This window comes from Salvia hispanica, chromosome 2, assembly GCF_023119035.1.
Source record: "Salvia hispanica cultivar TCC Black 2014 chromosome 2, UniMelb_Shisp_WGS_1.0, whole genome shotgun sequence".
NCBI classification, from domain to species: domain Eukaryota; kingdom Viridiplantae; phylum Streptophyta; class Magnoliopsida; order Lamiales; family Lamiaceae; genus Salvia; species Salvia hispanica.
Genome location: NC_062966.1, coordinates 12,577,553 through 12,590,188, shown reverse-complemented (window position 1 = coordinate 12,590,188; position 12,636 = coordinate 12,577,553). Strand labels below are relative to the sequence as shown.

General features: G+C 38.4%; 2 protein-coding genes across 4 annotated transcripts; one reads left to right on the top strand and one right to left on the bottom strand.

Annotated features, from left to right (window-relative positions):
• Positions 1–4,778: 4,778 nt before the first annotated feature.
• Positions 4,779–6,265, top strand: LOC125206303. The gene is made up of 3 exons (XM_048105576.1): positions 4,779–4,785; positions 5,019–5,609; positions 5,842–6,265. The coding sequence occupies exons 1-3, from the start codon at positions 4,779–4,781 to the stop codon at positions 6,033–6,035; spliced, it is 792 nt and encodes a 263-aa protein (XP_047961533.1). The 3' UTR covers positions 6,036–6,265.
• A 137-nt stretch (positions 6,266–6,402) lies between these two features.
• On the bottom strand, positions 6,403–12,636 carry LOC125208256. 3 transcript variants are annotated; one of them, XM_048107839.1, is made up of 9 exons: positions 12,508–12,614; positions 12,088–12,205; positions 11,180–11,539; positions 10,835–11,094; positions 10,075–10,216; positions 9,571–9,942; positions 9,343–9,474; positions 9,007–9,135; positions 6,403–8,891 (listed from the first exon to the last, which is right to left on the bottom strand). In XM_048107839.1, exons 3-9 carry the CDS (start codon positions 11,453–11,455, stop codon positions 6,669–6,671), a joined length of 3,534 nt encoding a protein of 1,177 aa, XP_047963796.1. In that variant the 5' UTR covers positions 11,456–11,539; positions 12,088–12,205; positions 12,508–12,614; the 3' UTR covers positions 6,403–6,668. The 3 variants fall into 3 exon arrangements, with proteins under 3 accessions (XP_047963796.1, XP_047963795.1, XP_047963797.1); XM_048107840.1 differs by having other exon boundaries at positions 6,832–7,025; positions 7,177–8,891; positions 12,088–12,636; XM_048107838.1 differs by having other exon boundaries at positions 12,088–12,634.

The window sequence follows — 12,636 nt, the reverse complement described above, 5'->3', positions numbered from 1 at the left end:
CTGTCCAAAATCTATAGCGTTTTTCAAGAGGCACAAACAAAACCCATTCATTTTTTTTTTCTTTTTATTCTTTCCTTTCCGTTTTTCAAGCTGTGTCTTCTTGACTTTTTAAATAAAAATAGAAACTTAAATTGACACCACACCAATATGGCAATTTCCATTCACTTCTTTCTACAATATTTAAATGGATACTATTATCAATCATTCCAAATCCCACACCATATTTATCCTCAATGACGGACGGAGATGGGGTCGCGCGGGGTCGGCCGACCCCACCACCCGACTATGAGAACTAGCAAATCTGTCTTTCGAGCTATGGTCGACCTCATGCGCGAGTTAGTCGCGACCCTCTTTTACCCGTCTCTGTGTGTCTATGCTAGTCTCTTGGTCAATTTGTGAAAATTAATGAAATAAGCAGACGAAAAAATGATCTGGAGAAGATGAATGAGGATGGGCTTAATTAGATGTGCATTATAATTGGGCAATATATTAATAATTGTGTTTGACAATGAAAGATGTATATTAAATGATTAAATAATTTAAACTTGATTGTATTTATTTTAACGGAATGCGTTAGATGCTTTTTTTTAATTATGTTCTGAATTGTTAATTGTGTATTTCTTAGATTATTTGTTTGCTATTTATGTTTGTGCAATGTAAATATTCTGATAATTGATTGTTTATTATATTATATTAATGGTGAATTATGAATCTTTTTTATTATTTACTTACTTATTGTATTAGTTGAATTTCTTAGGTTTACATACGAGTTTATCGTAGAAAGAAATGTGTTTCTATCGATTTTTCTATTGCTAATATTAAAATTGAACAATAATTATAGTCAATCTTGGATTACAAAAACCTAGTGATAGCCTCAATTTTGAGATCATATTATATGAATACTTGATATCGTATAGAAGCCCCGAAATGGATACTTATTTGGATTTGACATTACAAACAACAAGCGATACAGCTATTCTAGCTAATGTGATAATATAATAGAAAATAATTATTTAAATTTTGTATTTATTCTATATTTATTCGACCCCACAGTGAATCAATTCCTGGGTCCGACATTATATTCTGCCAGAATGGTCCGTGACTTCAATGTAGAAACAGAGTACGAGAGAAAATAGTCTGTAAAAGGTCCATCAGACTATAGGCTAATATCATTTGAACGTACATTTTTCACTATTTCTAAATTTTTCTGAACGAAAATTCCAATCATGTATAACACTTAAAGTGTATATATTTTTAATAAACTTATCATATACTCATATTTTTTATACATATCTTTACAATATATTTTTGACGAATTTTCTAAATATAATTTGACCTTCAATATTATCACTTAATTTTGTGACATGCAAGTAAAATTGCTTCTTCAATTTTTTATATTAAAGAATTTTAAAATTGAATAAAGAACTTTTCTTTAATAATAAAAAATTGAATAAGGATCTTTTCTTGCATGTCACAAAATTAAGTGATAATATTGAAGGTCAAATTATATTTAGAAAATTCATCAAAAATATATAGTAAAGATATTTATAAAAAATATGAGTATATGATATGTTTATTAAAAAATATATATCCTTAAATTATTGAGGGTATTTTCATCCAGAAAAATTTGGAAATAGTAAAATAGTACTTCAATTGATATTAAGTCATAGTTGACAGACCTCAAACGATATTTTCAAAGTTCACGGACCAAAAATGATACTTTGGTAAAGTTCATGGACCAAAAAAAGATATTCCCTCTTATCCTAATCCACAAATAATTTCTTTCATCCTAAATACTAACTCTGTCTTCAACAACAAATTTTCACAATGAATACCACCAATAATTTGTATTAGTAAGTGTTTTATTAGTAGTTAGATGTATATCAAAATTAAATTAGCCATATTTATTGGATTCAAACCAATAACTCATTAACTTTAAACCTGTTGCTCAGTAAAATAGTGGTAAAGCCCAAGTCATTTACTATTTCCCCTTTCTTCCTCACTCTACAGTCTACACTGCTCTGGTTCTCTGTGTTCAAGTTTTTTAATCTCTTCTATCAGTCTATGTTTATTACAAGCTTACAGCACAGCCAGATTTACTAATACTGTAAATAACTGATTTTTTTCACATAAAACTGCTGGTACCGGGTGATTTTTTTCTTCCTTGGGGCGATGTCGGAAGCCAACGGAGGGAGCGACCATGGAAAATTTACATCCGGGTATGTGGTAAATGGTTTGAGGGTGGGGGAGGCGGTCGCCCCCTCTTGCCCCCTTGATCCAACACTGGTTTAAACCATCTTTAAAATAAGAAACAAATATAGAATAAGCATAATTTGAATTATTAGCAATTTCTGTATTAATCATAACTAAAGATATGGCTTGAACTTTACCATATTTTACTAGAATACACGCATACAGCATACTTCACATTTATCTAACAAAAAAATTGGATAGAAGAAGCAAAATAACGTAAAAATAAGACCTTTTAACTGTACTTGAATTTTATCATTGAGTTTAGGGGCCAAAATGTTAATAAAGTAAATACAGAGGGGTGAAATGATATCTACCTTATTAATTCTTTCTTCTTTATCTGTAAAACCTCGCATCCGTATTCTCAGTTTCAGAGGTAAGCTCTACTGTTTTGCTCACATCTTTTCCATTGTTTCCATAGATGTTTGATTTTATATTATGAGCTATAGTCTCTGTAATTAAAACATGTGAATCGCTGATTATTGTATGCCTAGTTTGACATAACCATACATTTCTTCATCACTAACTGAAGAATGTTAGGGAAAGAATTTACTAATAAATTATGATTGTAGCTACTGATACTCTGTGGCTTAATGCGTCGAATTTGGATTACTATCTCCCTAATTTCAGAGAATGATGGTTTGATGGATAGTTTTTCCAATGATGTTAACAATGTGATTGAAGTAGGATCACATTAAATGATTAATCTTGAGTTTTAATATCCTGCTCGTTGTTCCGTATTATGTACCAATGTAAAGATTATTTCTTGCGTCCTTTCATCACTTTGCTTGTCTTTAATTTCTAGTGTTCCAGTGGGCAGGGAGAAAGGCTGAGGTCCATTTTTGTTCTTGTTGCTCAAGTTCAAGTTTCTTCACTTGGAAACACACTTAATGCTGGAAGTGCATGCTTGTATAGCTACCGAGAGGCTGAGACGCGAATATCTTATCCACACAGAGTTTTTGTTATGAATATCTTAGAGCATCCGCAGCGGTGCTCGTCCGTCGCCTTGTCCGTCCGTGCCGCTGGACAGAGCTCGTCCGTCCGTGCCAGCGGCACGGCGCTGCTCTTAGCTAAGAGCACGTCCGTGCCGCTGAGCAGCCATACGTGGCGTGTTTTTATTGGCCAACGGCTATGCCGTTAGCAAATTCGATTTTTAATTTTTTTTTTTTAAATTCATAATTAATTCAAAATAATACCAAAAAAAAATATTTTTGGATTCCCAAAAAAATAGAGCCGTTTATAGACGTTTTTTTTGGATTTTTGTGAATTTTTTTTTTTTTTTTTAATCCCAAAATCATCTATAAATACACACATTCATCATCCACTTACACACATTCATCATCCACTTTTCACATCAAATTATCTCGCATTCATACTTTTTCATACTAAATCATCTACATCTTCCAAACTCTCTCTAAAAAAATTCAAAAATGGATTTCACCAATCTCATTGCGGAAGCGGAGCGCGAAGAACAAGAATATTATGAACAATATCGAGCCGCCTATGAAGCCTATGTCGCCCCAACGCCCCTCCTCCTCAACCAACTAGAGCAAAACGTCGCTACATCCCTCGTGATCGAGAGGGAGCCCATGGAAGGCTCTTTGCCGACTATTTTTCCGACCAGCCGCGGTATCCACAAGATTACTTTCGGCGCCGTTTTCGCATGTCAAAACGGTTGTTTATGCGTATTGTCACCACATTGTCCACCCGCGTTGAATACTTTCAAGAAGGTGCAGACGCAACCGGTCGGCAAAGTCTCACGGCGTTGCAAAAATGTACTTGTGCCATCCGACAACTTGCTCTGGGCAAACGGCTAACCTATTCGACGAGTATTTGCATGTCGGTGAGTCGAACTGGAATCCTATGCCTCAAGAGTTTTTGCGACGGCGTTCGTTCTGCTTTCGGCGAGGAATTCCTTCGGGCACCCACCACCGACGATTGTCAACGGTTGTTTCGTCTTCACGAAACAGGTCCACGGTTTTCCCGGTATGCTAGGCGCATTGACTGCATGCATTGGAAGTGGAAGAATTGTCCGACTGCTTGGAGAGGGGCAACACTTAAGCGGCCACAAAGGTGGCGGCCCAACGCTTATCCTTGAAGCGGTCGCCAACTACCGCCTATGGATTTGGCATGCATATTTCGGTGTTGCCGGATCCAACAACGACTTGAACGTGCTATATTCTTCACCACTCTTCGATGATGTTTTGAATGGTGTAGCACCGGCGATCGACTTCACCGTCAAACTGGGAAATGCATACCACATGGGTTACTATCTCGCCGATGGTATCTACCCAAGGTGGTCGACTTTCGTGAAGTCGTTCAGCAATCCACAAGAGCCGAGACAGATTCTTTTTGCGAATAGCGTCAAGAGTCCGCTCGGAAAAGACGTCGAAAGAGCTTTTGGTGTCCTTCAAGGCCGATTCCAACATTGTGAAGTCCCTTCTCGGCTTTAGTACGTTAAGAATATCGCCGACATCATGTACACGTGCATTATCTTGCACAACATGATTATAGCTGACGAAGGACCGATGACGGGTAACTTTTACGACGGGGATGAAGCCGGAAGCTCAACCGCGAGGTCTCCCCCACGCCGAGGTGTGCATACGACAGTGAACGAGAGGATGGAAAGAAGACACACAATGCGCGATACAAGAGCCCACACTTAGCTACAAAAAGATCTAATCAATCACATTTGGGCGAAATTCGGCAACGAGTAGTGGGTAATTTTTAATTTTTAGGATTTTATTTGTGTAATTTTTAATTTTTAGGATTTTATTTCTTACATTCAATTTCCTCTTTCGTCCCAGTTAGACCGCCATCACTTGTGTCACAACCTTGTCTGTTTAGTTTTAGTCTTATTCCTAATATACATGTGTGCCCTTCTCATTTGGTCAAGTTCCCACCCAATCCGATATGCACTCGTAGGCTTCCCATTATTGCTGCAAATCAAGAAACTGTGTCTGAAGTTGAGTTCGAGGAATATTTGGAGAAGGATTGGTCATTTCTTGAATTTGATGATACAGATACTAATGCAGAGCATATGCAGAAAATTGATCGCATCATTTCTGCAGGAAACATCAAAGAAACATCAAAGGTTCTTGTTTCTGTTGGTTCTGAAGCATTTGTAGATAGGATCATTTGTTCTTCCCCTTGTGAGCAGTTATTCGTTGTCCATGACTCTCTTTTCGTTCTAGCATGCATCAAAGAAAGATATGATAAAGTCAAATGTTGGCAAGGGGAATTGATAGATGCGCCTGAGAAATGGACGGCTTTTGATGTCGTATATCTGTATTTCCTCCCTGCTTTGTCCTCTGAACTCAATCAGGTTCTTGCAGCTCTCGCTAAGCGCTGTTTGCCAGGTAATTTGGGAATAACCTGTTGATTGGATATTTGCCTATTACATTGTTCCTTGATTGTTTTGCTTTCATTTTTTGCTTTTTGTTAAAGACTACTGCATTCCTTGTGAAGTACTAGTGCTAGGTTAGTTGTGTGATTATTCCTTATCAACTCCTTAATGTCTGTATTATGATGCATCAGTGTGGTGACGGTTCTTGACTCACGTAACTCTGACATTCATTTTTGGATTCTCAGGAGCAAGAGTAGTGATCAGTCATCCCCTTGGAAGGGAAGCTGTTGAAGAGCAGAAACAGCAATATCCAGATGTTGTGGTTTCCAATTTGCCAGAGAAAATGACTCTGCAGACGACTATGGCTAACCATTCGTTTCAATTGTTGGAGTTCGTGGACGAACCTGGCATCTACCTTGCTGTTATGAGATTCAATTAGGAGTAGGACGACAATGCATTTGTCTTCAATGTCGCAAATGGTGTTTTATCCAATTCAGCTCACTGATTTTGTTTAAAAGTGCCAATGCAAGATTTATGGGTTTTCAGCCACAGTGCAAGTCTAATGCGACTATTGCTAGAAAAAGGAATTAGCTTCTCTCAAATTTATGGAATTGGATAGAACTCTATTGTTTATACAGTGTAAGGTGGAAAAGTTTCATTTTCTTCACAGTTGAAGGCCATTAATTTTCCTTTCTCACTTTTGAAATCGTTAACACAGGTGTAGAAATCAGAGGGCATCTCACTTGACACCCCAAAATAAAGTAAGTATCATGCAACGGAAAACACAACCATGAGTGACGCTAAAATAAAGAAAATGAAGTTGATCTTATAGAGTCATAATGAAATCTGGATACCGGAGAATAACAAACAGAAAAATCCAGCAACACTGAAAGCACAAGGCAAAAATTTCTCGGACCAAGAGCAAGAAATTAAACAGTTTTCAAGCTTGTATCACTCATCACTCAGCTACAAGAAAGAAATGTAGAGTTTTCAACTCCTTAAAGCTGCTTTCCAGGATTCAGAATAGGAATAGGGAATAAAAAAACTTAAATGGCCTTGCTATGCAATTATCTCAGAAGATCGAAACCTTTATACCATTGTTTGCAGCAAACAAGTTATATTCCTCAACGGAATCCTTCTTACTGCACGAAATATCGCCATCGTAAAGGTGAGTGCTTCCCATGATTCCTTCTTCCACAGTAGCTTGATCAGTTTGAAATCCTGTTGACAGAGCTACAGGGCCACCAAAATGGAAAAGAGAGAAGCCATCATTTCCCATTGCCATTTTAACAAGCTTCCCCCTCTGTTTGGGATCAACTACTGCAGGATGTTGATTAGTTGGATCCATCTTCTGAGTGGTATGCTGTACTTCATTTAGTGCAGTTAACTGAGTAACCTTAGCAGGATCCTTTGCATCAACGCCAATAACCTGCTGAAAAATAGGATAATGAGCACAATTATGTAATGAGGGTGGCAGAGGCTGCAAGGTCCCATACTGCATCAACCGTGCATTCCCATTCAAACCATATCCAAAACCATTGGCAAATACATAGTGGTTGATGGGAGGATAGGATATCAACCCATTTGTATGACCAACTGGCCAAACTGGAGTCTGATGGTAGTAACTAGCTATTGGAGCCTGAAAAACGGGGTAGTTTATGCTTTTATTATGCATCTGAGGGAGCACACTCTGAGGTTGAGCGCTTGTAGTGAGATTTTCTCTCCCACTCTCGAAACATGGAGCAGATTTTTTAAGAAAACTGCTCGGTTCAGTTCCTGCAGAATCCGGCCCCTCACTTGTAGCATCCAGTTCAGTTAATTTACATTGGTCTTCCACAACACTAAGAGATGCAGTTATCCCGTCCCCAATGTGGTGGGATGTTTCTCTTCCCTCTGAATTCTGACTAGACTCTTCTGAATCAGATGTGGATGTTGATTCTAGGTTTTGATGATTTGAATATGTGTTGCTGTCACCCTCACTAAGGCAGGATGAGCAGTTACCAGAGTTGGACAAGGCGCTCACGGATGAACCTATTGTTCCAAGTGTAGATCTTTTTGTAGAGCATAACTTACCATCTTCTGCTACACCTTTCTTTGAGTAGTGATGGGAATTTTCATATGTCTGGAAATCATTGTTCATCTCTACACAGCTCTTAGCTCTAGACCTTGATAAATCTGTTGGATCATTATCCTTGTGATCTGTTTGAACTGAATTATCAGCCACTTCATCAGAACAAGAGGAACAACATTCGAGGAGCTGTTCGGATTCAGAGACTTCGACATTGGAGGTGCATTTCAACGTAACATCAGAATCTGAGTTGCTTCGGACACACTTCTTCTGTGATTCTAATGGTTCCCAAACTTTCTTTGTAGTAAGAGGGTTTCCAGCAATCTTGCCCTTAGGTCGCCCAGTAATCTCACGTGCACACTGCGCTGGAGTATACCTTTTGCTACGATAATATGGTTTCAAGACATCAGCTGGACTCTCGGACTTATTAACATATTTAGGATCCTTCACTACCCTTACAATATGCGACTCTGGCCTTGATCTAGACTCATGATGGTGCTCACAGCAGCAAGAATGGGGTGCACATTTATCACATGTTCTGCTATTGCTCCACTGTAACTTTTCACTGAACTTGCTTCCATTTCTAACATTAGACGTTGCACCATTGGTTCTCAATTGCTTATTAAAGCTGTGAAAGTTCCTTGTCAGTTCAAAACCATCTGCATGATAGCTGGATTCATATTTGCTAGTGACAACCCCATTCTCTAATAATGTTGCATCCTTTCTCCTGTCAGACAATATTGAGTTTGAATCCCTCTCTGAATCTTTGCAGAACTTCAGCTTCCTGCGAGAATACTTGAAGTGATCGTATGGATATGAGGAGTTCCAATCTCTTGTGTTGCCAAAATCCTCATCCAGTGTATCTTCGGTAGAATTATCCTTATTTGAATAAGTGTACTCTGTCGAAAGTTGGTAATCTTGAATATCAGGAGACAACAGACTGGAAGTATTATCTTCGCATCTTTCGCTGAGAGACTCTTTAGAGTCTCTACTGCTAGCAATAGTTACCCCCTCATCAATGGGCATCGTAGGCTCATCCTTTGTAACATCATCAACCACAGAATTCAAATGTGATTCAGTACATTTCTTTTCACGATTTTCTTTCTCTCTCAATCTTTCCTTCCTTCGAAGCTTCTTTTCCCTTTCTTTTGCCCTCCTGTACTCCTTCGCGCTTTTGCGTTCTTCCTCTTCACGCTTTTCCTTTTCTTCTTCTTCAAGAAGTTTCATCTATAGAATCACAATTATGGTGGAAATCACAGGTCAATCAGGTCAATCAATTTTGAGCAAGAACATGAGGAGGCTAACAACTGAGCCAGAACTAACAATATCATATGTTAAGCACCTGTTTTTCTAATGTAATTATTTCCTTGCAAGCAACATGTACACGTTCTTCTACCAACTTAAGAGCAAGATACACAAAGATGCTATGTGCATTTTGTCGTGCTGTTCCTTCTCTGAAAGCTTTCTCAACCTGTGCAAATAGCACTGCTGCATTAATATTTAACAACCAAATATGAACAAATCTAAGCATACATAGACAAACACATTGCTTCATTGAAGAAAATAAAATCCTTTTACGAGTACTTCTTTGGTACATTAATCAAACCTATTTATTGAAACAAATTAGGTAATTTCAAGTAGATGTAAACGTAAAGTGGGGAAAGTGAAAGCAACATGCCTGTTCCTTAAAAATGACAGTTGCAGCATCTAGAAGAAATTCCCGAGCAAGCTCAGGGCTCTTAGCATGTTTCTGGGGACGAGAGCATTCACCATCAAGTTCATTCCCATCCTTGTCCACAAAATCATCATCCTGAGAGCAGATGGAAATGGCATGAGAAGATCAGAAGAAGAAATATGTGGGGAAGGATTATTATGGAAGTCAGAACATAAACGGCTAGTTGACTACCTCTTCTTCCTCAGCCTCCTCTGCATGTTCAAAGAACCTTGTGATACCTTTCCCTCTAGTAATAGTTACAAATCCGTCACCAACTACAAGCCTGCAATGTACACATTGTTGACCTCGCAAAGCATGAGCTTTCACATAGAGTTCAATGCAACGCCCATCCATTTTCCAAGCCCGTAGAGTTATATAGCAGGCATTTAAGCCACTTAGATCTAGACCATGCGCTTGCACCTTCCACTTCAAACCAACATTTGCAAACTCCAATATATCTGATTTCCCTTCTGCTGTTCCAATAGCCCATTCAAAGTGATGATATGTACCAGAAGCATCAGAAAATGTCTGATGCCAATCAGCATGTACTGTATCACGAGAAACCTGATAGTTGAGACGAAAAAAAACTGAATCAACAACCCAGAAATATCAGCATGATTTATTGCAATAATACTATGCTGAAGATCCTATTTCTAAAGTGAGGGAAATCCAATAGCAACCGCCAAAATTACAGACCTCATATTGGAAGGCTGTGTCTGCCACACAAAACCAACTTGTGCATCTTGTCTCCCTTCGCGTGCGCTTCAGTTCCTTCAGCTCTTTAAACTCACGTATGACATTTCTTCTGCAATCTCTGCAAAATCTTTTGCTGTCAAACCTGCAAAGGAGAGATTCATATATGTTAAGCCATTCAGAATTGATAAGGGTTGAACATTAGAAGTCCAGCCTAGTCCCAGGGTAAGCATGACATTTATCCTAAGCTGAGTATATGGAATTTATTCTTAATATGGAGTATTACAACTAGCTACAAAATTTGTACTTTAGGAAATCATTCTAAGATTGGCTATATTGTTATGAATATTATATTTGTATAGCACTGCTACTGAAGCCAAACAACATTGCACCCTTCTAACAACTAGGCTATATTCTTTCTTTAGACTATTACAAGCACCTAATTCCAACAAATGAGCCTCTGAGTAATCATACATCCCTGACTAGTCAATGGGTTTAGTTGGCTAAGAAATACATTCTAGAAAAATGTACCCAAGTACTCTAATCAGGAGACTTTTAATACAATACAAGTAATGATAGCACACACACCATAACACATGCCAACAGAAATTTCAATTTTTTATAAGAATCTCTTAAGTCTGACATAGGCAACATCATCCATATATTTATACTTTTTCGGACCTATTGTGCCTCATTGATCTATACTTTAGGTGGAGGGATTCAAGATAATCAAGTGGTATCAGTGGAAAACAAGATGGTATACCTATACATAAGCCTTTCAATAAAATCCTCTTCTTTCATCCTCAAAAGAGATAGCCGAGTCTCCTCTCCGAGCGCAGACCAGAAGTCCACCAAAGTCTCCACAGACAATCTGGCAGTATGAAGAGCGCATGTTTCTCTTGTTCCATGCCCTCTACCATATCCTGCAATTCCTTGGCTTATCCATCCCCGTCCACCCCCTCCACATGCATCAGGATAGAGCAATTCACGTTCCCTTTCTCTTGCTTGTGCGCTGTCAAACACCTTATTTAAATAAAGCAGGTAAACTAAATGTGCCCATATAAGAAAATCATAATCATAGAATTAGTAGCATCAAACTGATATTTACATTTTGAAGCCCCTTTAAAGACTTTGAATATATGTAGCAGTCCAAAAGTGTGAGTGTCCCATCCCTGGCAGCAGTCAATCCACCCCATGGATGGACAGATGGATCTTGAGTGTCATCATGGCACCCATTGTCCATACACAAATCTCCATTAATTTGATTATCTGTGGCTCTAACATTGTGAGGGGCCCCTGCTGCATCCTGCTGTAGAGACTTCCCATACATAACAATCTGCAGAAAACCTTCAAGCAACAAACCATTGCACCTGGAACAGTACATATTCTTACGAGCATACTCCAAGAGTGTCTGCTTATCAATCCTAAGAAGATTCCGCCGAGCTTGTGGTGCCAGCTCCAACCAAAACTGCAACACAAACCATGAAAAATTACAGTTGGTGTAGCTTGCAACCTAAATTAAAACTTGCCATCACCTCGATCATTATATCGATTGTGCACCACGAGAAATCAGAACACTGACAACGAGAAATGGTAATACAATCCTTGGTTCACTATTAAAGAATGCACTGTACTTTCATTGATGAACGGCCCTATCAGCGAAACTATGTAGTGCAATGGTATGAAGATAACACATTCCTTATATGCTCAGTACTAAAGTAAATATGTGCTGGTGCTGCTTTAATTTTTCGGGTAGACAAATGCTATTCACACAAATTATGTTTTCCAACCCACCATATTAGTAAAATAACAGTGTTATGGTTATAAATGGAACATCACATACCCAAAGTACTTAGAGGTGCAATCTTATTCGAGTCTAAAATAGTTAGCCACGGAAAATCCAAAGTAGACGGTAAGCATCCAATAAAACATGTACAGTAAGTAGCAATTCTTCATTTCTGGCATAAAACAATCTTAATCAAATTAAAGGTTCATCACAGACACACATATATATACCTTCTGCAGCTGATTGTAGCTCAAATCACCACGGTGCTGGGACCAGAATCCATTACTTGAATTAGACGAACCATTCAATGAATGGAACGGCGCCGTCACATTCCCCGTAGATGGATTCCTGTCACAAGTATTAGTTTCGCTATTATCAGAGATAGTATTGTTATTGATTCTCGGCGCTATCCCTGTCATTTTTCACTAAGTTTATCAATTTCTCCGGTAATCAATCCACATCTCCAGAGACATAAAGCTCCCGTCCAATCTCCGATGCATGCACACAATCGATTTCGCGTAACAAAACTCAGAAACACGCAATTCTTAGATCCGGAATAAATGAATTCCAGATCAATAAAACAGATGATCGAAACAATAAATCTAAACAAACTCGACAAAAACGAAAATCGTGTATCTGTGATTCATTACTGGATGAAATGAGATTGAGAATCCGCGGAGGATTGTTATTTTAGGAGAGATCGAGAATTTAGAGAGAGTGCGTGGGCCGTGGGGTGTGAGGGGTTTCGGTGATGAGATTTGGCACTGTGATACATACAA

Coding starts and splice junctions, on each gene's coding strand:
- LOC125206303 (XM_048105576.1), top strand. Junction 5,610..5,841: donor CGCTAAGCGCTGTTTGCCAG/GTAATTTGGGAA, acceptor TTGGATTCTCAG/GAGCAAGAGTAGTGATCAGT.
- LOC125208256 (XM_048107838.1), bottom strand. CDS start 12,276: ATGACAGGGATAGCGCCGAGAATCAATAACAATACTATCTCTGATAAT. Junction 11,540..12,087: donor GCTACAATCAGCTGCAGAAG/GTATATATATGT, acceptor TTTGTGTTGCAG/TTTTGGTTGGAGCTGGCACC. Junction 11,095..11,179: donor CTTTAAAGGGGCTTCAAAAT/GTAAATATCAGT, acceptor TATTTAAATAAG/GTGTTTGACAGCGCACAAGC.